General features: G+C 49.0%; 9 protein-coding genes across 9 annotated transcripts; 4 read left to right on the top strand and 5 right to left on the bottom strand.

The window, feature by feature from the left end:
- Positions 1-64: 64 nt before the first annotated feature.
- Positions 65-1,753, top strand: VE01_09593 (uncharacterized protein; the record flags this gene model as incomplete). Its single annotated transcript, XM_018279006.1, has 6 exons — positions 65-852; positions 903-969; positions 1,018-1,207; positions 1,259-1,439; positions 1,490-1,648; positions 1,747-1,753. The coding sequence occupies 6 exons, from the start codon at positions 65-67 to the stop codon at positions 1,751-1,753; spliced, it is 1,392 nt and encodes a 463-aa protein (XP_018126183.1).
- A 594-nt stretch (positions 1,754-2,347) lies between these two features.
- DIC1_2 (Mitochondrial dicarboxylate transporter) lies at positions 2,348-3,390 on the bottom strand (the record flags this gene model as incomplete). Its single annotated transcript, XM_018279005.1, has 3 exons — positions 2,348-3,018; positions 3,240-3,301; positions 3,353-3,390. The coding sequence occupies 3 exons, from the start codon at positions 3,388-3,390 to the stop codon at positions 2,348-2,350; spliced, it is 771 nt and encodes a 256-aa protein (XP_018126182.1).
- A 785-nt stretch (positions 3,391-4,175) lies between these two features.
- On the top strand, positions 4,176-5,585 carry VE01_09591 (uncharacterized protein; the record flags this gene model as incomplete). The annotated part of the gene is made up of 4 exons (XM_018279004.1): positions 4,176-4,276; positions 4,373-4,537; positions 4,636-5,539; positions 5,580-5,585. 4 exons carry the CDS (start codon positions 4,176-4,178, stop codon positions 5,583-5,585), a joined length of 1,176 nt encoding a protein of 391 aa, XP_018126207.1.
- A 952-nt stretch (positions 5,586-6,537) lies between these two features.
- On the bottom strand, positions 6,538-10,164 carry VE01_09590 (uncharacterized protein). The gene is made up of 2 exons (XM_018279003.2): positions 7,246-10,164; positions 6,538-7,175 (listed from the first exon to the last, which is right to left on the bottom strand). Exons 1-2 carry the CDS (start codon positions 9,471-9,473, stop codon positions 7,142-7,144), a joined length of 2,262 nt encoding a protein of 753 aa, XP_018126181.1. The 5' UTR covers positions 9,474-10,164; the 3' UTR covers positions 6,538-7,141.
- Positions 10,165-13,707: 3,543 nt separating this feature from the next.
- Positions 13,708-14,418, top strand: VE01_10833 (uncharacterized protein). Its single transcript, XM_059464283.1, has 2 exons — positions 13,708-14,168; positions 14,215-14,418. Exon 1 carries the CDS (start codon positions 13,732-13,734, stop codon positions 14,164-14,166), a length of 435 nt encoding a protein of 144 aa, XP_059320266.1. The 5' UTR covers positions 13,708-13,731; the 3' UTR covers positions 14,167-14,168; positions 14,215-14,418.
- Positions 14,419-15,110: 692 nt separating this feature from the next.
- VE01_09589 (uncharacterized protein) lies at positions 15,111-16,949 on the bottom strand (the record flags this gene model as incomplete). Its single annotated transcript, XM_018279002.2, has 3 exons — positions 16,636-16,949; positions 16,470-16,526; positions 15,111-16,351 (listed from the first exon to the last, which is right to left on the bottom strand). The coding sequence occupies exon 3, from the start codon at positions 16,131-16,133 to the stop codon at positions 15,111-15,113; it is 1,023 nt and encodes a 340-aa protein (XP_018126217.1). The 5' UTR covers positions 16,134-16,351; positions 16,470-16,526; positions 16,636-16,949.
- A 249-nt stretch (positions 16,950-17,198) lies between these two features.
- Positions 17,199-18,107, top strand: VE01_09588 (uncharacterized protein; the record flags this gene model as incomplete). The annotated part of the gene is made up of 3 exons (XM_018279001.2): positions 17,199-17,805; positions 17,851-18,059; positions 18,102-18,107. The coding sequence occupies exons 1-3, from the start codon at positions 17,508-17,510 to the stop codon at positions 18,105-18,107; spliced, it is 513 nt and encodes a 170-aa protein (XP_018126218.1). The 5' UTR covers positions 17,199-17,507.
- A 3,034-nt stretch (positions 18,108-21,141) lies between these two features.
- Positions 21,142-24,552, bottom strand: VE01_09587 (uncharacterized protein; the record flags this gene model as incomplete). Its single annotated transcript, XM_018279000.2, has 1 exon — positions 21,142-24,552. The coding sequence occupies one exon, from the start codon at positions 24,550-24,552 to the stop codon at positions 21,472-21,474; it is 3,081 nt and encodes a 1,026-aa protein (XP_018126178.1). The 3' UTR covers positions 21,142-21,471.
- Positions 24,553-25,190: 638 nt separating this feature from the next.
- Positions 25,191-27,658, bottom strand: VE01_09586 (uncharacterized protein). Its single transcript, XM_018278999.2, has one exon. The coding sequence runs from the start codon at positions 27,312-27,314 to the stop codon at positions 25,290-25,292; it is 2,025 nt and encodes a 674-aa protein (XP_018126228.1). The 5' UTR covers positions 27,315-27,658; the 3' UTR covers positions 25,191-25,289.
- Positions 27,659-27,753: the final 95 nt, after the last annotated feature.

The following is a 27,753-nucleotide window of genomic DNA, read 5'->3' as shown; positions in this document are numbered from 1 at the left end:
CTAAACTAGATACAGGCGTTATCGGACACGGAAACCGCTGCACCCACAAAATGACCTAGAGAATATGGGTCCCATAGATCTAGATCACATGAACGCCGATGAGCCGCCTTCCCCAAGATCTCATACTCAGAGCCAACAACCAAATTCCATTGCAGATGACCAGAGCTCCATTCCAGCTGAAACTTTGCAAGCTCGTCAGCAATCTTCTATCCCTTCGGCCAGCGACGCACCTCCATCACAAGCCACCAACCAAGTCTTGTTTTTTGGCGAGTCGAATCTCCTAACCTGTGTCATCAGTCCTGGTGCTTCCGAGACTGCAGCTGAAACCCAGAAAAGACTTCGTTATTCCATTTCAGACGCTATCAACGTTAGAGCATCAGAGTTATTTGCAGAGCATAGTCTCCCCACTAGCTCAGCTAAAGCTCATTACCTGGCTCAAGAAGGTGCTTTCACGCTTCCATCCCCTCAAGACTGTGTTGCTGTCCTCCGAGCATATTTTCAATGGTTTCATCCTTGCTTTCCGATTGTCGATCGTGTCGAAATAGCAAATCGATACAATAAGGGTGAAATGTCTCCCCTTTTGCTCAAAGCAATGCTGTTCATTGGAGCAAGTTACTGTGACGAAGACACGGTTCGCCGAATGGGATTCAAAGATCGTCCAGAGGCAAAGTCTCAGCTATATAACCAAACAAAAATTCTCTACGATGCTGATTGGGAGTCAAACGAAGTTACTATTCTTCAAGTATTGTTCTTGATTAGTTTTTGGAGGGCAGGGCCGCTCAATGTAAAGAATACTCGATACTGGCTTGGAGCAGCCATCAGTCTTGCCCAAGCTCGCGGATTTCACAGATCGTAAGCTTCACATGGACGTTCATTGCCACGATTGTTGACACCCTTTCCAGACAGCATTCATCTCCCACGAACGTGAAAGAATCCAAACTTAGGAAGCGGATCTGGTGGTCAATATATGTTTGTTAATCCACACACCAGAGAAGATTGCACAACTAAACCTACCAGGTTCGAGATCGTCAGTCCTCGGCGTCGCTAGGTTTGCCAAGTCGAATTCGAGATGAGGATTGTGACATCGAAATGCTCAGCTATGCAGATTTTGAAGAAGATAGCGATGTCATTATTCCAGACTTTATTGGAACTCATAAGTCAGCACATGGAATCTACGCTGTCCAAATGGCTCGGTTGGCCCAACTGCGTATGTACTTCAAGCCCAGGCTTATCTCGCACTGCTAACTTATTCTACAAGTTGGGAGAGTCATAACAAATCAATTTAGGCCTAATGGACATCATCCTGACGACGACGAAAGATTTGGGCTTATTCATTCACTTGAAGAGTGGAAGGCCATGTTACCAGAGAGCATGAGGTCATGCGAAACAGAGGGGGGCAGTGAGAGTATTTGGGCATACCTTTTGCACCTCGCGTACAAGTAGGTCACAGGAAAGCTACACGTATGACCTTCAACTCACCTGGAAACAGCTACCTTCATATTTTACTTGACCGCCATGATTATACGCAGACCCAAACCAATCGCAACAGGTCTGAAAGCGGACCGGCACTTCAAGCGGCATGCAGGGTGACGAGAATCGTTGAAGATATGCTTTCTCAAAATCTTATCCAATTCGGTCAAATGCATTTGTACGTTACTTCCAACCCACCTAATCACAGAGTTTAATCATAGTCACAGAATTACTAGTCTCTTTTCTTCACTTTGCATCCATACCATCCAACTTCAGCGATTAGGGGGGATCCCTCGGAAACTAGCGGAGCATAGGGCTCAGATCTGTTTACTTGGCTTAAAGGAGATGCAAAAATACTGGGAGGTCAACAATTTGGTGTTGGAACTTTTTTTTCAACACTTAGATGCGTCGACTGCAAAAAAATTACGTGGCGGCGTGGTAGAAAATCTGCCCGATATGGACCATATTGGCCACAGCCAAGATCCGACAACAGGCGAAAATACGGCCACGAGATCTTTACCAACAAATCATGTGCCCTCGGTGTCTTACACGGGTTGTGGATCCCCGGACGAATATATTTTACAGGTCCCACATCCAACAGCGGGTCATGACTCCGTCTTCTTTGACATGCCACGTAATATCTTAAGTCAAGGCGGTTCAGCAGATGATTTCAGCGTCTTTCTGGATCAATATTTGCTCAGCAATAATGACTCGGACGGCTTACAGATTGGACTTCACATGCAAGGCCCATAACTTCTGCATATGTTCTTGTAGTCCAGACAAAACTAGCGATGAACAGCTATTGCATTTACGAACTAACCGTGACCGTAAGTTAGCTACCTGGTCGTTTAGTGGTTATTTTTGCTGAAGTTTTTTATTAAATCATTGCTAATTCTTGCTTTGGGGTTTTTAGTTGTCTATATATCTTCTTATGCTGCTCAAGAAAGATAAATGTAGCAATGGTATGAGGCCCCGTTCGAATGAAACTAGGGGTCCACCCCTTGAACATCCATCGGAGTCCCTCTGTATGCCAGAGACCTCTTGCAACTTCAAATATAGATGCACTTCCAGCAAGGGACATGATTCGACTCTTAATCACATCAACTGGGCTGCAAATGGTCGTTGCTACAAGTCCTGCAAAAACAGAGGCAGCGAAATGCATCCCCAAGCTATCCTCGAACTTCTCCCTCTCAATTAGCAAGTTCTTGAATGCATCATACGACGCCAGCTGACAAACGCTTATAATTGAGGCTCTTGAAGAATTCGTCCAGATTCCTCTGGTATATCCGCGCCACCCTTCCTCCCGCCCAAACCGCACAAAGGCGTCAATTACATTCTTGTAATTTCTGCGAGCCCGCAGAGGAATAGCACTGTCGCTTTGCATACGGACGTTTGCTAGATCTGCTGGATTACCAACAACACCACCAACGAAACCGGCCAAAGCTGCGGCAGATACCATTACAGACATTGGTGCCTCTTGTCGAGTTCTTTGCGTATATTCGCTCTTGACGGTCTCATATATCGCGAATCGACTGCTTCCATAAAGCACTGTTTTAAATTAGCAAAGCAATGGTACTGCCCTTGTGATGGGGATTCTACATTGCCGCGCAATTCCTGCCGATAACTACACAGACGTTACTGATGAAGTATTTGAGGTGAAAGTGGATTTCACACACCCCATTATAAATTCCCAGAAAGCCGTCATTCTTGACCACATTCAAGAAGGTCCTGAACATACCAAATCTAAGCTGGGACGTTTGCATGCGCACCTACGAAGCCACAGGGTTGGTCAATGACAGATATCTCTGTTGTGAGATCAGTCTTACTTTGGCTAGAATTGCAATTAGAACTGCATAATAACAAGTTCACATTACTGACTTACTGAGGTCTAATGGATGCGTTAAGCAGACAGCGAAGCATGACGCTGAACCACCAAACCACAGAGGGTAGGTATACTCTTGCCTCAAGTCGGGACGCATAGCTTGCGTAGTATCACTGTCAAGTATTCTGCTTTAACGTGCTACCACAGTGTGCAAGTGAGAATAATATATTTATTAAACGTTACTTCACAATTTACCAGATATATACACATGACAATCTGAAATACACGAATTATGCAACTTGAGCCGAAACTATGATAAGGGATACAGAAGGCGAAGGCGCAGGAGAAAGGGCAGAAACAAATGTCGGTACGGGAATAGCGGGAATAGCGCGATCGTTGGTTCGAGGAGTTGGTCTATCAACAGTCGGCTACTTCGGTGAGTGATGGTGCTCCGCACAGTGCGAGGTTAACCGATTTTAGGCACGAAATTCGGCATTTCCAAACACAACCACAACCCCAGCTTCTCCACTCGCCCAAAGACCTCGCTCATATTCAAAATTGACCTGCGGGGTCATGATTTAGTTCGGTCACAGGTATTATGGGGCAGGCCTACCAGGTAACACATGGACAAATATTCTATGGCTATCTGGACAACTATGTATATATCAGCGCCTTGTTTTCACTTATCTATCTCATACCGCCGCAGATCCTGTCTCTTCTAACTTTCAAAGCTCGGTTTCCCAAGGGAAGATATAAGCTCTTGAGCAATTAGATTGCATGTACGATTAATTGCTAGTCTTGTATTCATTTCTTCGACAATGGCCTCCAAATTAATCAGTCGTCACATTGGGTGGGCGAGCCGTGTGTCGAGACCCGGCCCGAAATGCGCGAATCATTCCAGCAGACCATTCTCAACAACAGTTTCGCGGAGCTCAAATACTTTGATGGAAACAAGCGGCTTCTCAGAGACACAGCTGGAAGTCCGTAGTGCTATCGCAAAAATTTGTAAAAAATTCCCAGAGGCAAGTCGCTCTTGGTAGCTCCGGATCCCAAAAACTCCAGACTCCAGTCTAACACTAGGCTGCAGGAATATTGGCTTGAGCGCGATCAGACGGGAACGTATCCTCGCGAACTGCACGCCGAACTTGCAAAGGATGGATGGATTGGGATCGCGTTACCCACTGACCTTGGTGGTGGAGGACTGGGGATTTCAGAAGCGACGATGATGCTCCAAACGATTTCTGAGTAAGACTACCCCGTGCTAGGACCTCAAATGTCTCTGGCTATTGATTGCCAACTTTGACCCCCTATTTCAATATCCCTGATATCTAACTGGAAAACAGGAGCGGCGCCGGCATGGCAGGAGCTCAATCCATCCACGCCAACGTCTATGCCACCCAGCCAGTAGCGAAATTCGCCACCGCAGAGCAACGGAAAGAAATGCTCCCCAGGTTGATTGCTGGAGATTGGCGCGTTTGCTTCGGAGTTACTGAGCCCAACACTGGCCTCAACACGCTTGCTCTTAAAACGAAGGCAGTCAAATCTGCATCTGGCGACTCCTATTCTATCAGCGGGCAAAAGATCTGGATTTCCTCTGCCCAAGTTGCCCAGAAGATGGTCCTTCTTGCGCGGACGACGCCATTGGAGGAATGCAAGAAGCCGTCAGAGGGCCTGAGTCTTTTCTTTATCGACTGCGACCAGACGAAGCCGGGGCTGGACCTGAAGAAGATTTCCAAGATGGGCGCTCGAGCAATCGACGCAAATGAGGTATTCTTCGACGGCTACCAAATCCCCGCGAACTCCTTGATCGGGGAGGAGGGACAAGGGTTTAAGATCGTCCTTCACGGTATGAACGCCGAACGTTGTTTACTTGCCGGCGAGGCACTGGGTCTCGGATACGCCGCGCTATACCGAGCATCGAAGTACGCCAAAGAGCGCGAGGTTTTCGGACGCCCGATAGGCATGAATCAAGGGATTGCGCATCCGCTGTCGAAGGCGTATATGAACCTGGAAGCCGCGAAGCTGGCGACGTATCACGCAGCTCGCTTGTACGATCAGAGTGTGGAGGACAAGAGCATCAGCCAGCAAGCAGTAGGCGTAGCTTGCAACAGTGCGAAATTTTTGGCGGCCGAGGCGGCGTTTAAGGCTTGTGAGCGGGCCGTTTTGACGTTGGGTGGGATGGGATACGCGGCAGAGTACCATGTTGAGAGATATCTGAGGGAGTGCTTCATTCCTCGAATTGCGCCAGTAAGTCGCGAGATGATATTAAATTTTGTGTCGGAAAGAGTATTAGATCTACCTAGAAGCTATTAGAATAATAATAAAACATACTGTGGATACTACCACTTTCAGTAAACCTATTGCCAGCTTTTGCTTCCTTGACCTAGTCGGGGATTACGTCTTTCATAGAATAACGTTGTAGCCTCGCAGTACAGCTATTCCCCAAGCCAAGAGGCACAGCTCAACGATAAGAATAGCATTAGACAAACACAAGTACTGTATTGCACATCTCAAGCTCGCTCTTACTCTTGTCCAGCTAATCGCCATAACAACCCATCTGGGTCCAGACCCAAACCAAACAGAACGTACAGGGATGAGCAATCTAATCACACGAAGTGTTTATATTCATCTCATTCCACTCATATGCTATGGCCCATTCTGTCGACCTCCACTTTCCATCAGCCATGTCCAGCGAAGGACCCCCCATTTCGCCTCGCAGGCTCCAAATACGCGCTCTAGATTATACACAACACAGTTACACAATCAAGCCAACCCCAGCTCTCTCCACCAAGCCAATCCAAGCTAGGCATTAACGCCTTCGAGCAAGGGCTTCACCAACCACTCCTCCGAAGCTTCCAGCATCTCAATTTTCCCTCCCTCGCCGATGCAAGCGCAGCAATCTATTGAATGTAATTTATCTCATCTCATCTCGTCACCCTGTCCTCGTTCGGTCACTCCACTCAGCGCTTTTCAACTTCGCTCTTTCATGCACTTCCATTTCTGACCAGCCCTTCAAGCGGCAAGAGGCCTCGGTTCCGCGCTATGCCTATTGGCACGATTGAGACTATTATCAATGTATTACGCAAGCTTGTGTATGGCAGAGCGGACGGGATGCCCAATTCTCTTGAGGCTATGGTCGTATGTATCAGTTCTTGATGTGAGGGGGGATATATACCAAACAAGGAGCTCTAATTGGGGAAAAAGGAACACCATGCATGTCACGATACAGCACGAGCACGAGCAAGTTCTTAGATTTTAGTTTTGAATTTCATATTTCATCCCTACTAGCCAGTCTGCCAGCATCTTCATCTCCCTTACACCCCTCCTCCTATCATTCTTCCTTCCCACATCTTCTTCTTTCTCCCCCCCATATATCCCTCCTCGCTCCCAGGGGCCATCCCCTCTATAAAAAAAAATCCACAAATGCATCGCACCCCCACCATCCATCCCATCCCATCCCAGTATAAATAACATAGGAAAAAAATAACTAACACTAGACAGCACAGCACGTTGGTTTGTTCTCACAGAATAATGAAAAGATGTGTCGAATGTTCGAGGTTGAAAAAAGTACAAGGTCGGTTTGATTTGGTGGTTGTTTCGTCTCGGTGACCTCTCGTGGAGTGAGGCACGTGGGTAAATCGATCTGTCGAATATACCCCGCGTCGCCTCCTTTGTTTCTCCGTGATAGAGGTGAGGTGAACTATAATGGACGGTACGTTATGTACGGTCTATGATATGATCCGTGTGTATAGTATTGTGGAAGCGTAGTTCCGAGTAATTCTCAAAACGCCAGCCGTAAAAAAAATGCATTGCGATCCACACAACAAAAGTTTCGTGAAAGCGACTCCTCTAATGGTCGTAACCTGCGCCGCGCTGCCAAGGACTATTATATTCGTTAGCTTTCAATTCACCAAAGGCCGTTGGCCAAAGACAAGCATGTGGGAGAATCTTACCTCGCGCCATTTTGCCCCCTATGGCTCAATGGACTCGCTGTATTCGCCCGGTTGTACGGTGCCGCTGCACCCGCGACCGGCCCTAATCCAAAGGGTGTCGTCGGCGTAGCCTCATCGCGATCCGCAGTGTACGAACCCTGGTACACCCCACGGCTCTTCTCGTCGTATGGGCTCGCGCCGCTCGGGAATAGTGGCACTGACGGGTTAATCGGCGAGCGCGGTGGCTCGTGCGAATTTGCCGTCGAGGGTGGTAGGGGCATGTTTGCTGGGTGACGGCGGTTGCTCTCTGCGTCCCAGGTGTCATCATCATCGAGGTCGAGTCCGGGCTTGTAGCCGCCCTTCATCTCACCGCGGGCAGTAGCACCTAGAGCGTCGAGCTCAGTGGTCAGCTGCGTCTGGGACTTGATGAAAGAGGCGCGGTCGTCGCCCATGGGTTGGTAGCGCGTATCTGGGTTCTTGCGCGTGGCGGCCAGGACGGTGGAGACGATAACCAGGATGAGCAGGACAAGGGCGAAGATGGCGTTAACAACGAAGAAAACGACACCGAAGACACCGGTGACAATGGCGGGTTGGTTGAAGATGGCCGAGAAGACGAGCAGGCAGATCGCGTTGAAGAAGTTGATGGAGCAGATCGAGATGTTGACCGTGTTGGTGCTCTTGTCCATCCATGGCTTCATCACGGACGCGGCAATGAGAACGCCGGCTTCGATGATCAGGAGTCCGACGGCTTGTGCGGTGCCACTTTCCTGTCCGAGCGCGATAAACATGCCCTTGACGAGGATGTATACCAGGGTCGGGATGATGTAGTAGTAGGCTGAGGCGCGGAACTGGACGTACAGGAAACCCCACTTGTTCAGCGAAGTTGGGTCCGAGTAGAGAATGTAGGCTGGGTTCTTGTGCATGGACTTTGAGCGCTTCGCAATCATCACCACCTTAAAAGCGGCCCAGGCAAGCGTTCCGCCCATTCCGAAGAAGAAGAAGACGGCCAGGACAACCTCGGCTGGGGAATCGACCTTTGTGAACTCCCAGAGGCAGAGGATGGTCATCTGCGGGAAACCAATGAGGACCATACGGAACATGATACCCTTCAACACGACCTTCCAGCCGTTGCGGAAGTCCTCGAATCGGGAGGACTTCATCCACCTTTGCTTAACGGCCAGCTCGCAGATGCCCTTGAAGGCGGCGACGCCGAGGACTGTAGCAGTCACAAAGATGCAGAAGAACATGAGGCCGGTAATGAACAGGTTAGTAGCCTCCATATCAGCACGGAACGCGACTCTGTCCATGCCCTTGACGGTGTAGGTGCCAGACACGGCGTCGATGGCGTTCTCGTTGTTGGAGCGGCGCATGATTGAGGTCGCCTGGGAGGCAATCTCCAGCGATCGCTTCTGCACCTGGACAGAATTGGTGGTGAGCGTGTTGAGGATGGTGGCTGGGGTGCCGCCCGTGGACTTTTGGTACCACGTCGCGATGGTCTGCATGAACTCGACGCCAATAATACCCATGGTCCACTGGAAGTTCTGGGTCCACGATTGCACGATTGGTGGCAGTGGGACGGCCGTGAGACCGACCATGGCGATGGCCTGGAAGTAGCTGAAGAGCGAAAGCGCGTACGCGGCAATATGCGCCGCAGTGTTGTCATGGCCCAGTCCTGCAACGACGGCGGACACGACGAGCGCCAGACCGGCAACCACAGCAGTGGCCCAGCTCACACCCTTCTGCTCGACAGTCTTTCCGTTCGACAGACGGGCCTCCACACAGGCCTTGATGATATCAGGGGTCGCCTTGGAGGCGATCTTGATTCTCACGGTGGCATCGAGATCGGGGATGGTATACGCAATGGACGGGATAGAGTCCACGACCTCCTGGCTGAAGTCGAGATTGGATGTGATGGTGATGGGACCCGGCTGCATGTGGCACACACCGGACAGCTCCTTGGATGCGCAAGGGTCGATGTCGGTGTCGAAGATCTTGTATCCGTACGCGGCACCCTCGACGTGGAGGGTGAAGTTTCCAGTCAGTGAGGTGATACCCGTGACATCGAATGTAATAGTGCGGTTATCAGGCGTGAAGACGACATTGAACAGACTAGCTGTGAAGTTTGAGTTCGCTACACAGGTGTTGAGAGATGTGGAAATGAGGAGCCTCTCGTCTGCCACGGCCGTTCCGGCGAGTAACGAGAGTGTTGTGACGACGGCTGTCAGCGGGGAGAACGCTGCGAAGCGCATACTGGGCGATTTCTGTCGTCGACGACAAGTCGGCGCCAGTATGTGGTTGTTGTTGTTGGGTATTCGGTAATCGGTATCGGGAGTCTAGAATCAGACCATTAAGACGTCGTTGGAGTCTCTTTCTCGTGCGCCCTGGGCTGATTCTCTTTATTAGGCTTTCACGAGTTCGTGCAGTATGTATGGGAAGTCGGATTCAGCGATCGAGATGGGTGTAATGGGCGGATTGTCGTATATATTCTAGGCGTTGATCGCCAGGGGTTGCGGCACTGTCGGGGATGTGCGATGAGCGAGCGAACGGTAAGGGTCCTGCCTCTGCCACGAGAACGAGTGTGTTTGCTGGATGGAAGAGCGATCAAAATCGGCACAAAGTCGGTATAGTGAGGGAAGTCGCAGCGGTGAGGTTGAGAGGGTAGGTTTGGGAAGGGAAGTGAGGTCGTAAAGAGAGAAAGAGGGATCGGGTTCGAGAGTAGTAGGGTGTGGAGTTGTTACAGGGTGGTTTGGGTATAGTTTAGTTTTGGAAGTAGAAGCGGAAGTACATATTTTGTACAGTTTAGAAATGGAAGGGGGAAGGGTCGGGGGGATGGGGGAGGATGAGTAGAGTTGTTAGTGGGTTAGAAGTACCAAAGTATAGTACAATGCGTAGAAAAGGTACTTTGCTTGTGGTGGGTAGTGATGTTAGTGGGTGCGAGTGGAATAGCGCGTGTTAATCGTGGGAAATCTTGGCACACTTGGCATTAATGATGGTCTTTTGTTGCTGCAACGGGTAATTGTGGCCTGATGTGGTTGTAATTTGGCCTTATATATAGGGCACCAACTATATTCTAGCATCGTTTGTATGTACAGTTACTGTTACTGCCAATTTTTTAACATTACGGTGGTACGTGGCTGCGTGGCTGCGCTGGTGATGGTACGGTGACCATGGCGACGACGGGGCGAAAGCGGTAACAAAGTGCTAAGCTAAGTCAGACATTTAGAGATTCTAATAAAAGATGCGAATACGGGGAAGGCGTTGAAGGGTTTCTTTGCCACTGTGGCTGTAATTCATCAAGTAGTAGAGAGTTAAAGAAAGTAAATACTGACTAACCACCATACAGATATACACAACACCGTCAGGAGGTGTAGGCAGGTGCAGTAATATACAGGCGGCTGTGCTGGGGATAGTATATGTGGACAGTATATGTGGACAGTATATGTACAGTATACGGATAGTATACGGATAGCATAATACGGGCATCGTATCGATCGAGTTTTAACCTTGCGCTCGTATACTAAAGTACGACAGTACTACAAGTCGTCGGTAGTAGGTGTGAGGGTGCCGTAGCCATACAAGCTAATTATTCAGTAAACAGTAAGACAATATGATGTGTGCAAGTACCTCTCCTCTACCCGCCTAGCTGCAACCAAGCCAGTCCGTCCCTATGGCTTAGGGTGAGGTCGTCGTCATCGGCCATCCACTTTCTCATCCTGCACAGCCTCGTTCGAAAAGGTACTTGCAGGTCGCTGGTGCACATCACACAAGCAACCACAGCAACCACAGCAACCACAAGCAAACAGAGAAAACATAGAGAAACACACCCAAAACCGGTTCACAGTGCAGAGCAACAAACAGTATAGTGCGCCAGTACATACAGAAAAGGTAGAGTACATTAAAGCGCGGGCCATAGCTTAGCCTTCAACATGAGATATCATACACACACCTACGTATGTATGTATGCTGGGTAGTATAGTGGTGCTGGCTGGACATAACTTCTTTATCGCTACTAGCTAGCCGATTGTTTATACCAGCCAGAGTACATCCCATACGACTGGCAACCATCGCATCGCTTCCCCCGATTATCTGTCTCCTGCCACCCTCATCAGACCTCCCTTCTTCCCTTCTTCCCGTATAAATGCTATACTTAGCACACCCTCTCGCACTCTAGACCCACCCACCACCCATCAACATCTCCCTCACGTGCCCCCTCCCGTCCACCCCAAACAAACCCAACACACCTCTCGTCCCACCACCACCACCAACAACCCTCCGCCAACCGCCCGCCCAGCACTGCAATCTCCGCTCCACCCCGCCCCGCCCGCCGTCCTCCTCTCCCTCCTCCTCCTCCACTCCACCCCACTCCACCACCCAGCCCTTGGCTCACGACTCCGCCCCAATCCACCTTCCCCGACTCATTAGCGCCCCCTTGCAGTAGCACTTCCTGCACCGCGCGCGTAGCCTGTACCTCCCACGCCGCCAAGTTATGCGCAGAGGGGGTAGTAGCGTATACACACCGTTTCAGAGAGGACGATCGGGGATCGACGACGCTGTGCTTGTGCGGTCCGTCGTCTGTGGTGGGAGTGGTGGGAGTGGTGGTGGGGTTGGGTTGGGTGTGATACGTACTGTACCTGCGTCGAGGTGAGTGCATTGAGTGGGAAGGAGGAGGGAAGAGGGTTGGGAGGAGTACAAAGGATGTAAAGTTCGAGATGGTGGCCGGAAGGAAGGATTCCAGCCAGCGAGCGTCTAGCTGGGGTTACTCTATTTGATGAGGGAACAAGGGGGTGGGATGAGAGGACAGGCACTGGGAGAAGAGCTCTTTGATGGTGGAAAGTGTGCGTCACGTGTTCTCCTTTTTCGCCGTTCCTATTTTCGTATAAGTACTGTCCAGTACAGCGTAGTGCTGCAGAATTATACAAATATGACATCCGCCAAACAAACTATGAATTGGTTCGGATTCGGCAGGTTGCAGATTGGCAAGCTGCGCTTTGTTTGATCCAGGTGATTGCAAAGGGGCAGGATGACAGGACCTGGTAGGTGGTGGTGGGATAGGGAGGTGACAGGAGACGAAGCGGCGGCGGGATGGGTTGGTGACAGCAGGATAGGCTGGTGACAGCAAGATAGGTAGGTGGCAGCAGAGGTGTCGGCGGCGGCAAGGTCTTCCTTTGCTTCTTTGAGGCATCTCATACTCTCGGCCCTCTCAGCCAGCTCCACAATCGTCTTGCGGCGCCTGCCAACATGCTCCACTCCGCGCCCATAGCGGTCGTCATTTACAAGCCCCACGAGCTTTTTGTGATACCCAATATTCATTTTTGGAGGGCATCGAAAGATTCGGGAGAGTTGTTGGCTAAAGTTGAGATATTCACAGACGAGAGCTTCGGGACGGCTGTTGGCTAAAGTTGAAATATGCAAATGCGAGAGGTTTGGGAAGGATGGACAGTACAGAAAGCCTCTGGGAGTCCTAGCAATCTTGCAGAGGTTGATCGCCTTTATTTTGGCCAACGGCTCGCCTGCGCTATAAATATTAGCTACTATAAGAAATTAGTAGGGGTCGTTAATGGCAACAGTTATGGTCGTGGGGTAGAGCATGTCAGCAACTGGCACAAAACGGTTGTCGAGCTAGCCTAGAGGGCCGAGAGCATAAGATGCCTCGAGGAGGCGAAGGGGGACCTCGATAAGCTTGAGCAGGAGAACGACTGCTATAAGGAAGAGGCGATCGAGTGGGGAGAGCTGCCGACGAATTCGAGGCCAGCATCAAGCAGCTCCTTACGGATAGAGCCGCACACAAGCGTGCAAAGGCAGCAGCCATTGCTAAATATAAGTCAGCAGACAAGGTTCGACTTGGAGTTGAACTTGAGATTATGAAAGAGGAGCTCGCAAAGGCGATTGAAAATCAGGAGGGGGGCGGTTTAGAGGGCGCTATGACGAAGCAGTCCCCTTTCCGTCGATAGTTATGGCATCCCTACTGCCGTTCCTGTTTGCTAGGCATCGACGACAGTAGAGCAGTAGGTGACAGCAGACTATTAGCGGCAGTGAGATAGGTTGGTGACAGCAGAGGTGTCAGTGGCGGCAAGATCTTCTTTCGCCGGTCCTTCGCCTTCTGTTCCCGACGTATTCCACACCTCGCCCATATCGGCCGTCATTGACGACCCCAATTAATTTTTTGTGGTATCCAATGTTCATCTTTAGATGGTATCAAAATATTAGCGCAGGTTATTAGCTGAAGTTGAGGTATATAGAGGCGAGAGCTTTAGGAGGTGAGGTGTGTAGAGGCAAGAGCTTTGAGAGACATTGTAGAATTTGCGCCAAGAGAGATAGCATAAACCGAAGAGATCGGAAATTATCCCTTGAACTCCTTAATAACTACTCCGTTGCTCTCATTTTCCCCGTAATATCCAACGTAGCTTCACCATCCACAACCTCATTCAGCTTCATCGTAATGACGCCCTTACACCAGACAAAATGGCACTTTTGGTCCGCTCTGAGTATGACATCTGAACTTGTTTTATGCCCAGAGAAGTTCTAAAACGACTTAGTTTGCGTGTCGTCGCCATCAACCCCATCATCTTTAACCGTTGTCACCCATCCTTTCGAATTCGTCAGCTTCTGAAACGGTTCTGCTGCCACTATCGACCACTGTTGCTTGTTATCTTGAATATGCATATCGAGTCTTGTCACATACTATATGAATCACCAATGAGGGGGGGAATTCTTAGAGATACCATGGGACTGGAGAAGACGCTGTTGTCTCTGTTAGTCATCCTCGATACCACTGTCGCTGCGCGGAATGAAGACGCCAATTGGAATGGTGATAGGCTGAAGAGACGCAGAGCTCTGTGCATCGATGTGACCAAGAAATCTTCAATGTTAAATTGGCGGCGAGAGATATCCCCGAATATATACGAGACGGAAGGAATCAAGTTCTTGGTTCTGACGCTATAAAGGTGCGTCTGTTTACCTCATTCGAGCTCTTTAAAGCTAACGTTTTAGCATACGGCCCATCGATTTCTATGACGTTGACATAGTCATAACCTAACATTACCTTTCTAAACTAAGAGCTCTATAACAAATAGAAGAGGGACCTACTAAAATGTCCTTAATAAACTATAACAAATACTAGACAAGAACATTAAACTTAGAACTTAGTCTAGAAAGTAGGGGTGTTAGTAAGCGAATAAAAAGAGTATAGAAGAGGCTAAATTAGAAGCTAGAAAACTATGTCTAGAGTTATATTAATATAACCATTAGTCTCCTAAATGCGTTTCATAGACGACTTACTTAAGATAGTATAGTTAAGTTAGTATAGTACTAAGAAGATTTAGGAGGTTAAATAGTGCTTAACTAGCTTACCCTAACTACCCCTAGGCTAGTTCTCATCCTACGAGAGATCCCCTATACCCCTGTAACCCGCACCTAAAACCTCATAGCATAGGTTACTCATGGTGGCTTTGTGGCCCTGATTTCTGGGGTAATGCTTAGTCTGCTGATTCATGTTGATCAGCGCTGGCTGTAAGAGGTTCGTTCGCTGTCGAACAAGGTGCGTGATCTTGTGCAGGGGAAGCTGTGGGGGACTACAGCCAGATACTCGACGTGGCGCGATTGTAAGAATAATTCTCCGCAGATTGTGCAACTCTTGTCTTTGAATGATCGGGAGCGTTTCTCCCTTGCCGCATCGTTCAAACAACCATGGTCTAGTTCAACAAGCTGGGAGAAAGAGCTCATTATTAGGAAGGGACTGAACGAATACAAGTAAATAAGATGACATTTGTGGTTACTATCTGCTACATAGAATTCTAAACCTTCTTAAAACGACATTAGTGTATGGCGGGGATGAGTGCTGTCGTCCATTAGAACATGCATCTAAGAAAACCTACTAATAGCTACATCTAGCTGTCGGTGAACCCGACTTGCTCACAAGACTTAATCCAACATTTCTTTTCCGCTTCTTTATTGTATGTAAACGATTCATACCCCGCATCATCACCATGATACCCCTTCTTCACCGGCTCACTTTCTTGGCAGTCCTCAAGATACTTTCCACCCACCCCCTCCAACTCGTGGCTAATGGCTGCCCAAACCTGCGTCCCAGCAGCCTGAGCAGGGCTCTTAACCATCCTCATTACAGTTCTAACTCGAGGTGAGACCATCTTCTTGATCACAAACAATACATTCGCCCAATCCATCTTTTGAATTCCAGTAGCCGCGCCACCGGGATGGACTGCCAGAGCATGGAGACCATTGCCGCCATACCTCCGTTCGATCTCATTCGCCATATAGATGTTCGCGAGTTTACTTTGAGCGTAGGCTCTGCTGCGGTCGTATTGTCCTTCAAGGTTGACGTTCTCCCAGTTGATTTGCTTGGCTTCTCTGTGTTCCATTGATGCAACTACCACAACCCTCGAGTTGAATGCAGGTGTTGATGCAGCGAGAAGGGAAGGTTTGAGGAGCTGGAAGAGCAGAAAATGACTGAGGTGATTGACGGCCCATTGCGTCTCGAAGCCATCTTTCGTTCGGCCTTCAGGCAGCCGCCAAACTCCGGCATTACAGATAAGGATGTTCAGCTTGCCGTTTGCCGCTTTGTTGATCTCCCCGGCGCATTTTCTAACACTATCCAGGCTCGTCTGGTCAAGCTGAAATATCTGAATTCGTTGCTTGTCTTCTGATACATCTTTCAAGGCTTCTCGTGCTTTTTCGAGGTTCCGAGCTGTTAGGAAGAGTCGTGCACCAGTTTTGAAGAGCGCGCGTGTTGTTTCCAGCCCGAGTCCTGAAGAGCAGCCTGTGATGACGATGATTTTGTCTAGAAGTTTGCCTTCGAGGCCTTCGTCTTCCACTATTTGATCGGCGGTTGGTCGGGCATCTCCAGCTCCCTTGGGATTAGCGTGAGCGGCAGCGTACCGATTGCTGACCATGTTTGCACTTGTACTGACGTTCTTGCTGGGGCGATTTGATGTTGTTTCCTGATTTCTTGTAAGCCGATGGGAACAGGAGCTGAGTGATAATGCGTAGACAGCTCTGATAATATTAGCAATGCCACCCTTATGTACGGAAGGGAGTCTCAAGAAATCAAGCACACCAGCCCTGCTTTGCCGCGCTTGAAGAGGGAATTTGTGGGACTATAGCTGGTAATCTATAGTTTCGATTAGTCTAACCGTCTCACCGCGTTGCAACGGGTGTGCTTGACTTCTTGATACCCCCCTTCCATACTATCATCGTCTCGGCATTTACGGAGGCTTCTTGGGACTTACCTCAAATGAATATCGCTGTGAAGCTTTCAGCCAAGGTATTTTGAGTTAATCTCGGAGCTATCGGATGATATTTCAGCCCGAGTTCGGCAAACTCCAAAGTTGAGCTTCTTGATACCTTCCCGTACTATCATCGTCTTGGCATTTACGGAGGCATCTTGGGACTTACCTCAAATGAATATCGCTGTGAAGCTTTCAGCCAAGGCGTTTTGAGTTAATCTCGGAGCCATCGGATGATATTTTAGCCCAAGTTCCGCAAACTCCAAAGTCGAGTCGTGCTGTAAACCTGTGATGGTTCATTCCTAGGACGCATTGAGGACAGGGGAGCTCGTAGCAGACAGGGATGAAGGTACTCCCCGTCGCATGCACGGCTCCGGTACCTGTTCCAAAATTTACGAATACGATCCGACCAGGATTAAACTCTATTCGAACTTCCTAGCCGGCCGGTGGTTATGCGAGAATGCGAGGACTCGTGCTTAGAAGTACTCGGTTTTCGTTGGATTAGAGTTATCCTGGACTCCACTTGTGGACGACTTTTAAACACTTTTCTCGCTCCGATATTGGCTACCATCACCTACCCCTGTTATTTGTTAAGTTTGTGCTCCAGAACCTACTAGAAAGATTAACATGTATCAGGGGTAGGGGATAGTATTGGTCGCTGCCGGGAATTGGCACGATAATCAAAATCACAAATATAGATAGTGATCTAAGGGGAAGATTCTCGATGAGGGCCGAGATGTTGTACGGAGGTAGGGCGCTTCATTATGCCAAAACTGCGTACGCTCCCAGTTGTCACCTGAATACGAATCCGATCCGAATATGAATCCGACCCTAATGGCTGTGCGGGCTTATTTCGAGCCGCCACAGCTTGGCTGGCTGGAAGCGGAAATCTTTCAATCCGGATTAAGATTGGAAGATCTGATAGTTCTCTGCTATAAACTGCTTCAAGTGCCGACAACTTCATCAATGTCAGGTTTCATTTCTACACGAATAGTCGTTTATTTCCTTTGAAACGCACCAGTTCTATACCAAGGGAAAACGATGGCCGCGTCTCTGCCGTTCGGTGCGGCTGCTCTGTCCCATGGTGTCGTCGAGGATATTAGAGAGACGGTTGCTGGCAATGGCACCGCAGGAACTAAAACTGCAACACCAGACGACTCTGATAACGAAAAAGAGGATCTGCGCGAATCAGTCACACATCTTGCCAGGACCTTCACACAGCACTCGGTCAAGAATGGCCATGGACAGTATGTCAATCCGTTCGAAGGATCCGAAAATCCCTCATTGGATCCCCAATCAGGCCAATTCAATCAACGCGCCTGGATTAAGGCTGTAATGGGTATTGCTTCTAGGGACCCATAGCGATATCCAGCTAGGATTGCAGGTGTTTCGTACAAGAACCTCAACGTGCATGGGTTCGGTGAGCCTACGGACTATCAAAAGACATTTGGTAACTACCCTTTGGCAGCCTCCAGTCTTTTTAACAACCTGCGAGGCGAGAATGGAAGGATAAAGATTCAGATTCTACGAAATTTCGACGGATTGATCAAGAGCGGTGAGATGTTGGTAGTGCTTGGGCGTCCTGGGAGGCATGTTGCTTGAAATTCTTCAATACTCCACGGTAGCTAATAACAGGCATAGTGGCTGCTCGACACTGCTCAAACCATTTTTGGAGAAACCGATGGCTTCTTCATCGATGAAGCATCCCAAATCAATTACTATATATAACTACATAACGTGCTAACTTTCTCACACTAATGTTATAAAGTAGCAAGGTTTCCTACACGTCCTACTAGTACCTAAATACCCTATATAACACCTAATAATAGACTTTAAGGAGTTCCTAAAGGATAAGTATAGGTTTAATAGTAATTAAAGAATATAATACAGAGGAGAATAAGTTAGCTCTGAGAATAAACCTTTTAAGTGGTAGAATATATTGTTCGTGTTGATGAATATAATTCCGAATAGTAAAACTACTTATCAAACCAGAAATAAATGAACCCCAGTGTTGCCCGAGTAGTACTCGCTGTGAATACTACTCGCCGAATACCCCGAGTACTACTCTACTCGGGTGATATTTTCGAGTACTCGAGTATTCGCCGAGTACTACTCCGAATACTGGAGTACTGCCAAGCCCTTGGCAAAGAGGGGTAAAATAGATCGTAGAATAGAATAGATAATTGAAGCTTTCTTCTACTTGAGCGTTCTGTATTACTTCCTGTAATGAGTGACTCTTCGCTGTCGCCGGTGCCGGCTGAGTATCAGTCTGATACTTTAGAGCTGCCGCCCCTTATTCCGATGCCCCTTATTTCAGTGCCGCAAATGCCTCTACGGCTTCAAATACCTGATTCTACTTCAATTCTCTTTTCCAAAGGACTATTCTACCGTACTATATTAGATACAGTGCCTACTAGAATCCAATACCAATGCCTTCAAATTAATTGTGGATATACGCCGAGCCAGCCCCTAAAGAACCAGACGACGAGCAATCTATGGAAGCATCTTAAGAATCAGCACCCATTAGTGTACGCAGAATATGATAAATCATCTTCAATTCGAAGCTCATCAACACCCTCTACGTCTGCTTTCTTCCAGCCTCGCCAAGCACCTAGTAACGCCCCAAGTTCGTCGAAATATAGAGAGCTTGTTCTCTCTTTTATAGTATCAAATAACCTACCATTACGCCTTGTCGAAAGCCAATCCTTTCGGCAATTAGTTCACCATTTAAATCCTACGGTCTTAACCGTTAGTAGAACTACGATTGGACGGGATCTATATCGACTATTCTGCTATCATAAAGCACGGCTTGAAGTAGAATTACAGCAGCATGTTAGAAGCGGTGGACGACTGGCAATAACGACGGATACTTGGTCTGCTCGAAACTATTCTGAGTATGCAGCGGTTACAGTACACTGGATTAATGATAATTGGCAAATGAGAAATACTATACTTGACGTTATACACCTACAAGAGCCAATCCACTCTGGCGAATACCTCGCTGAACAGATGATAAATATAACGGACGATTATGGTATTACGCCTGCGATCTTTACTATTACAAGAGATAACGCCTCTACAAATACAACGATGCTATTTGAATATGAGAAGCTAGCTTCGGCGCAACCTGTTACCCTTAAACAGCCGTGGGCTTTTACAGCAAAAGTAGGAGACGTACGCTGTATTAGGCATATTATCAATATTGCTGTTCAAGCTGCTTTGGCCTCTTTAAAAGCAACGCCAGATGAAGGCCCAGAGGCATATCGGCTTGAGATTGGGGAGGCACGGATACCACTTACTTCTGAAAATGATATCGTCACTGTTCTTGCTAAGCTCCGGCGTCATATATATGTGTTTCGGAACCGCCGCGGGTGGAAAGACGCCTTAAAGAATCAGTGTAAAGCTGTAGGTATTAAAGTCTGTCGGTTGACGCTCGATATGCCAGTCCGATGGAGCTCAACTTATCATATGATTGATATAGCTTTAAAGCTTCAGATTCCGATTACAGCTTTATGCGCATCACAGCAACTTGATATTAGTATGAGAGATATCGCTTTAACAGCAACAGACTGGGCTACGCTACATAACTTATTAAAGCTATTCTATATCTTCGTCCGCCCAACTGAGAAGTTACAGGGCTCTTCTTATCTAACTCTCAACTACGCTGTTCCGCAGTATATGAGGATGATTAAGAAGCTTGAAGATATGAGACGTGAGCTACTAGAACGAAGCCCAATTGCTACTGCTACTTCAATTGCGTTAAAGAAGCTTAATGATTACTATACTCTAGCTACAAATCAGTACCAGAGCCACTCTACAATTGCTACGATCTGTGATCCTCGGTATAACTTTAACGTCTTTAATATTATATGGAAGGATAGCACGCACTTAACTAAGAAGAATCGGGCAAAAGCGCAGTGGCAGGACTGCTTCTATCGATATTCAGGCCGCGAGTCTGATATTCGAGCAGCAGACGTTATGGACAGTATCGAAGCTGAGGATCTAGCTATAGAGCAAGCTATAAATATCGATGTTGACTCAGAAGATGAGTTATACGTATCACAAAGCCGCCACGATATTGAGCCAGAATGGAAGCAATGGATGAAGGAGCCAACAGTTGGTCGGGATACGGATATTCTCAAGTATTGGCAGAGTAAACAATACTAATATCCATTAATTGCTTCTATTGCGAAGGATTACCTAGCTATTCCAGCTACTTCAGCAGACTCGGAACGAGTATTTAGTGTTGGTGGTGATATTATCACAAAGAAACGGAACCGATTATCACCTTCTACACTTAGATATCTACTCTGCCTACGGAATTGGGGTGTTCTATCACAAGGCGACGACGAAGACAGCGGCGACGATGCAGATAATGAGAGTTAGAATAGTATATATATAGTGATATTTTAATTTCTACTCTATTTCTATTTATATGCGAGTACTACTCGGGTATTCGAGTACCGGTACTCGAATACCAGTACTCGAGCTTCAATTTTGAGTACTCTACTCGAGGATGCTCGAGTAGTACTCGGAGCGGTATTCGGGCAACACTGATGAACCCCATCACAAAAACACACACATAAAAGAAAACCAATCTCACCATAACGAATAAAACCAAAATTTAAAATCAAATATATTAACCAGGTATACCCATCACCCCCGCCATTCCAGAGCCCTCCCCAACCACTATTAAGCTAGGCATACACTTCCACCCCATTCCATTAAACAAAGTTAAAGTGAACAGAGCAGCTCGACCACCCAGTTGAAATGACGATCTAAAGCACGAAAAAGAACGAACAGATTTTGACGAAGCGGGTTCGACAATCCATGATAGAACATAAGATAATTCCGATGTGGGTTTGACGATCCAGGATAGAATAGAAGATTACCTCGATGCGTTTTCAACGGCCCCGAGGATAATACAACGCGTGTGCACAACACCGACGCCGCCAGCGGGCTCGACGGCCATATCCAAAACACAAAAAAATCGTCACATCCACCATTAAACATCCAACTTCTCCCTGTCCTGCTCTTCACTCTGCCTCTTCTTCCTGCCCTGCCTCAAAAACCCCCGTCCACGACGCTCTCTTTCCCAGTCCGGCGACCCCACCCTCCTGCGCCGCTGACATCTCAAAATCGCGACTATCAACACGATCCACACCAGAATCGTTACCACAACCCCCACATTCCCCAACTCCGGCGCCGCATCTCCAACCCCCTTGTACGGGAACCGCACACCAGTCGCTTCATCCACATGCGCCTGAGCCGGGAAATACGACTTGTGATCTAGATACGGGTTGCCAACCCCATCGTCCGGCGCCGCGACGCTCGCTCTCGTCGCCGCATCCTCCACACCCTTCTGTCTCTCCGCCTCCCTCAACTTCGCAACCTTCGCAATCTCCCGCGCAGCCTCCTCTCGATCAGCAGCGCTCACCCCTCCCTCCCCAGCCCTCCATCTTTGCTCCTCTTCCTTGACCCCATGCCCCGTCCATGTCGGCGCATGCGCCTCCAACGGCGATGGCGGCGCGCGCTTGCTGTACTGAGGTAGGGTTGGAGGCTGGTAGCCGATCTCCTCGAGGAAGGCAGCGCGATCAACGGCCTTGCGTGCGCGTTCCTCCTCAAGCTTCTTGGCGAATTTGATGCGACGCAGGGCGCGGGCGCGGGCCTCGCGCTCCTTCCTGATGCGACGCGCTCTTTGGCGTTGCTTCTTTTCCCAGGATGCGGCTTCTTTGCTCATAGTTTGCGTGGGCTTGGGTTTGACGGCTTTGTAGGCCATTTCTTTTTTTTTGGCGGGGGTGGTGCCGGCGATGGTTGGGTCTGTCGCACCGGAATTGGCTTCTGTGGTAATTGGCTCCGATTCTCCAGTTATTCCTCCAGTGGGTGTAGTTGTAGCGGACTGTGTAGTGCCGAAAACTGACTCAGGGGTGGTGAATGGCGGCCGAGCTGGTCCAAGTGATGCTACAGCAATAGTCTCTGCAATAAGGTCATCCACGGCGTTTTCGCTGAAAGGGGAAGGAACGACAGGCTCGATTGGGGCAAGTATGGCGGCAGGAACGGATGGAGAATCTGCCACGGCTGGGACGCCATCTTGCGCAGGTTCGATCGACCGACGGTAGACGATAGATGGGAACCATCCGTTATGGTTGCCGTGGCGAGCAGTCGATTTCTCAGAAGCAGGCATATCCTCGTTTTCCTCACCTGATTCATCCTCCGCGCCTTCCTCGTTTTCTGTATCCGAGTCGTCCTTCGCACCTTCCTCATCCTCTTCAGATTCCAGGGAGGCACCTTCCTCTTTTTCATCATCCCCTAGTGGTTTACTGGTCGCACCTGCCACAGTTATAGTGTGCTCAACCGTCTTGAAGTTGGGACTTAATTTGCGAGGAGCTCCAACAACCTCCTTACGAACTTCCCGCATATTGAAGCTGCAAGCATTGTTGAGGTCGGCCATGTAGGCTTCAAATTCACCTACATCGCGTTTTCCAATTCCACGAAAGCCCTCATATGTCTTTTGTTGGGGCTCTTTGGGTGACCCAGGGGATAGTCTGGCAGCTCTGAATAGCCTGAGAAGTGTCAACATTGGAGAGACTTTACGCTCGGCACCATCAGATGCAATGTCTCTGGCAGTGCTTGTCGGGGTGATATCATTATCTGGCCTGTGAGCATTCGCCTCCCGGCACAAGTCGGCCGCAGGGCAAAGGATATCAGGCGCACATAGCTCAGCAAGTTCGCAAGGATCAACTGCATTAGCGACGGGCTTTCTGAGAGGAAGGGGGAGTCCACAGTCTCCAAGTCCAGGCAGCCCCTCCAAGAGTTCGATTTTGATCTTCTCAGTGGCCGGGTTCTCCCTCACGGCGAAGACGACTTTATTCACGAGCTCTTTACGAGCAGCCTGCTCTTGGGCTTCGTAGTCGTGCAAAGAAAGTTCGCTAAGCTCCTCAAAGAGATCGCTGCCCAAAACGACTTTAAGAACTCTGTGAATTCGGCGTGGGTCCTCGGGGCTGCTTGGTGCATCCTCGTCGTAGCTAGTCACACCAGGCAAGCCATCCATGACTGGGAGATTTGGGCCCTCGATGGCTTTCATCAGGTTGTCCATGAAGGTTTGATCAACGAAGTTATTGGAAGGTCCAGATGCAGTTAGCACTTCTTCCCCTGGCTTCTTATCTGATATCTCCCCTTTATTTTCCTTCTCTGCCCCTGCCTTCTTACTTGCTAGCTTTTCCGCCAACTTTTCTGCTACCGCATCCACCACCTTGCCCGCAACCTTCTTTCCGAGCTCACCAACTATTCCTCTATTGTTGATGCGGCTCTTATATCTGCCAGATTTCACATCAACGACCTTTTTGGGCGTCTTGAGTTTTTCCTCCTTGCGATCTTTCTGGAAAATATCAAACAACTTGCGCGCCCTATCGTTTTTGGCCATTTGACCCTCTCGGAGTCTTTCTTTGCGATCGGCAACCGCCAATTGCCATGCTTCTCTATCCTTCATAGCTTGCTCTTCTGGTGTTAATTTTGACTTTTCTTCTTGTGGAACTTGCGGATCAACAGGCTCATTCTCAGCCTTTTGATGTGCTTGTTCCAGCGTTTTATCAGCATCAAATGAGTCGAGGTTGGGAACGCTATCCTCCTTATTTGGCAACGAAGCTTCTCCGTCGGCTAACAAGGTGCCCGGGTTGCCTGGAGCTTCTTCGGTGGAGACTAGAGCTGGTCCTTGAGTTTCTGGCTCTTGAGTTTCTGGCTCGTGAGTTTCTGGCTCTTGAGTTTCTGGCTCTTGAGTTTCTGGCTCTTGTGGCTCTTGAGTTTGTGGCTCTTCAGCTTCTAGTTCTTCAGATGCTAGTGCAGATGCTTCCTCCGCATCTGCAGATTTCAAGTCCCATTCACCATCAGTGGCATCATCACCATCAGTGGCATCGCCGTTAGAATCCAATTCAGCGTCATATTCACCATCATACTCTTCATCATACTCTTCATCATGTTCCCCATCATACTCATCATATTCCTCATCATGCTCCCCATCGTTCTCCCATTGCTCTTCCGTGTCCCATGGCTCTTGCGCAGCCCTGGGACTGATACGTCCAGGTGCCATGGTGTATAAATACCAAGAGCTCCAACAAAAGTTGTATGAAGTGAGAATATCAAACTTGGGCGAGAATTAATACCAGTCGAATATTTGACATGTAAATCTTCTCATCCCTTGTATATGAGGAAAAGAGAAGATAAAACGGAAGGAGAGAAATTTCGAGGCCATGGGGGAGAGGTGCCGTAATAAATTAAAGACATCAGGCGATGGATCCGTTCCTGATTTGTGGTTCCTGGCTAATGTTTGGCGCGTTGACCCCCACACGCTAATGCTCGCCGTCGATCTGAGAATTTGACGCTGGTGAAGTTGACCACGCTAATGCCCGCCTTCACGACGAGAATCTGACATCAAGGAAGCTTTAATATCTGATATCGTGGACTCTTAAATACAGTTCGAGAGGAATTAAATAAACTGTGATCGTACAAGGAAACCCAACTTACATTCAACTCGCATTAAGAATACATCAACAACACCCCGTTAAGTTCAAGACTTGATGGATCTCAATATGGACTTACTACTTTAGGCACAAAGATAGTGTTCTCAAATGCACTTGCATTTGAGGACGCTAGCAAGCCGTGGGTATGAATCGGAAATCGTGGCGTGAGTTATGGCACTGGAACCTCGCCGTCGTCAGATCAAATTGGAGCTTATTGAATCTTATTTGTGGGTATCATCGTCATCGCCTATTCTATGGCCTCAGCGTAAGGGGTCTCTTCTCCGCAATCTGGCACATTCTCTATTACTCATACCAGTCTCTGCCGCAGAAACTCCGCAAATATCCCAATATCTTCGCACGTTTCCAATATCCTTCCTAGATCATCCACGGTCAGAGATTTCGTCTTGGTGGTTTCCATCACGCCATCTCCATCGGGAAGAATGTTCTGTGAGACAACACTAAGTGAACCGTTCGATTCGATCCCCACTAAAATGTCCGCTATCCGTGGACCAACGGGGAAGATTATCCTTAGGCTTGGTCCTGGCTGAGTGTATAAGCTGACGTCGACGGGTATTTTCGTAAACTGTAGCTCTTTATCCTTGTCGCTGGCCTCCGCCATGAAGGCGTCAAACTCGTCCTTCACGGTAATCTCCTCTCCTGGTACATCCTCGCTCTCCGTTTTGTGGTCCGATGTATATTTCGACCCAAAGCTTCTTTCAAGTAGCGTAGATAGTCTGGTATATTGCCTCAAAATGGGTAGCATTTGCACTAGCTCCCTCGGATGACTGAACGGCACCTCCGTTAACGTTAGAGCGTATTCCATTTTTGGAATAGTGAGCGTGTTTGTGTGGCACTGCTTTTCATGCTTGCCTGCGCGGTTATACACACTGACTAGTTGCTCCTTCCGTATTCTTCGGTGGGCACCATCTGGTTCGCTCGGTTCCGCGGTTTGGGGTGGGAAGGCAAGAGCATCGAATGCCGCTAAAGCATCCGGCTCAAGGTGTGCGCCAGTCGAGTCGTAGATTTGCATTGCTACGCTGTAGGGTAAGGTTAAGGGCGGGCTGAACTTGGCCACAAAGCGCACATCTGGGAATTTTTGATTGGGTAGCTGGCCTGGCTGTTCGATGCCTTCCATGCCACTGTCATCCTTCTGGTCGGGGTCCGAAGGGAGAAAGATGTTTGGAGGATCTTGCCAGTCGAGAACGACATCGGAGGCTGAAAGGAGGACGTCGTCAGCCGTTGGATTGGATTTGGCGACGGAAGGTGAGATCCATGCTGAAGAAACGCGAACAGGAGGGTAGACCATGGATGACGACTGGTCACATTCAAGAAGTAGCGACCATGTTTTGCAACTTTCTCCCTGTGCAGTAGCGTGCCTCTCTTGCCAGTACTCCAAGCAGAGCCCGACACTACCATGGGCATTCATGGCAGGTCGGCCGCTCTTCTGCAACAGCGCAGCCCTCACGATTTGCTCTTGTGTCTTACCTGACATTGCCTCCTCCTCCGTCAGCCTGGCCACTTCCCACTTGTGTAGCTTCTCTAAGCTGTCATATATTCCGGCAATTGCCTCGTGACAGTTCAGCTGGGGCATCACACTGAGTTTGTCCAATCTCGCCATCCTATCCAGGTTTCCCGCAAATCGGTCCACCCGTTTCGTCAACACGGTTTCGTCCTTGCCGAGCTTCAGATCGTCGAGTAGAATCTTCCCCGCTTGGTCTGCATGTCGCGTCACACTCTCTGGGCTCTCCGGGAATCCGAGCGTTACCGTCTCGACGACATTATCCGTGAACTCAATATCGATCGACAATCCAGTCCCAGCGATAATGAGAGTCTTTGACTTCCCTCCCCTCCCCATCCCAGTCTCCCATAAACACTCCAAACCCACGGACCGTGCCAGCCTCTCGATACCATCCTCGCTGACCCTGCCTTTCACTGCTTTTAGGGTATCAACAATCTGCATCAACTTCCTCCTCTTTCGCTCATCCTCATCAAGCCTTCCGATCCCTTGTAGCCCGCCCAGCCCAGCCCCCAGCCCCAACCCCCCGCCCAGATGTCCCAGCCCACCCCCCAATCCACCAGCCGATGCATCGAGCCCCAGGTCTCCCAGCGGCAGTGTTGCCAAAGCCGCTGCTGTAGTCGGGCTGTCAAAATTTATTCCGCCGAACGAGGAGGCTGTCGGGTGCGCGTACTGGTTCGAGTTTGCGGGGCTCTTCTTGTACTGCTGAGGCGAGAGGTTGACTGATTTGCTCGCCGAGAAAGGCGTGGAGACAGGTGGCGTCAAGCCTGCCCCGAGGCCGGCAGGATGCTTTCCGACAGGCGTCGGGGTAGCCATTGGACACGCTCAATGCTTCGACGTGTCGTGGAGTTGGATATCGCTTCGGGGCGGTTGTTGACGCTTTGTCGTTAACATTCGACCCTGTGCCGCGTCAATCGCTTGTGTGGAGACGACGCGTAGATAGTGGCGTGAGAGACGATCTTGCGGAATGAGGCTATTTATTCGAGAGTTTTGTTCAATTGGCAATTATAGCTGGAGTGGTATCGCACAGTTTAATAGGCGTTGCCCGTTGAGGTGGAGGAGTGTGGAGGAATTGTTCAGCCTTGCAAACAGGCTGGCCAAGCTGCTTTGGTTCAATTCAACGTCACCTCGCCTCGCCTATCTGAGAATTTACTAATTACCATACTCGGTATGCTCAGCGACGCCCACAACAAATTCGGCAAGATGCCAATTTTGCATATGGATACAATATCTTTACCTCATTTCTTTAACAGCT

Source organism: Pseudogymnoascus verrucosus, assembly GCF_001662655.1.
Source record: "Pseudogymnoascus verrucosus strain UAMH 10579 unplaced genomic scaffold scaffold_62, whole genome shotgun sequence".
NCBI classification, from domain to species: Eukaryota; Fungi; Ascomycota; class Leotiomycetes; order Thelebolales; family Thelebolaceae; genus Pseudogymnoascus; species Pseudogymnoascus verrucosus.
Note: the sequence above shows the minus strand (reverse complement) of the source record. Positions and strands in the feature narration are given on the sequence as shown.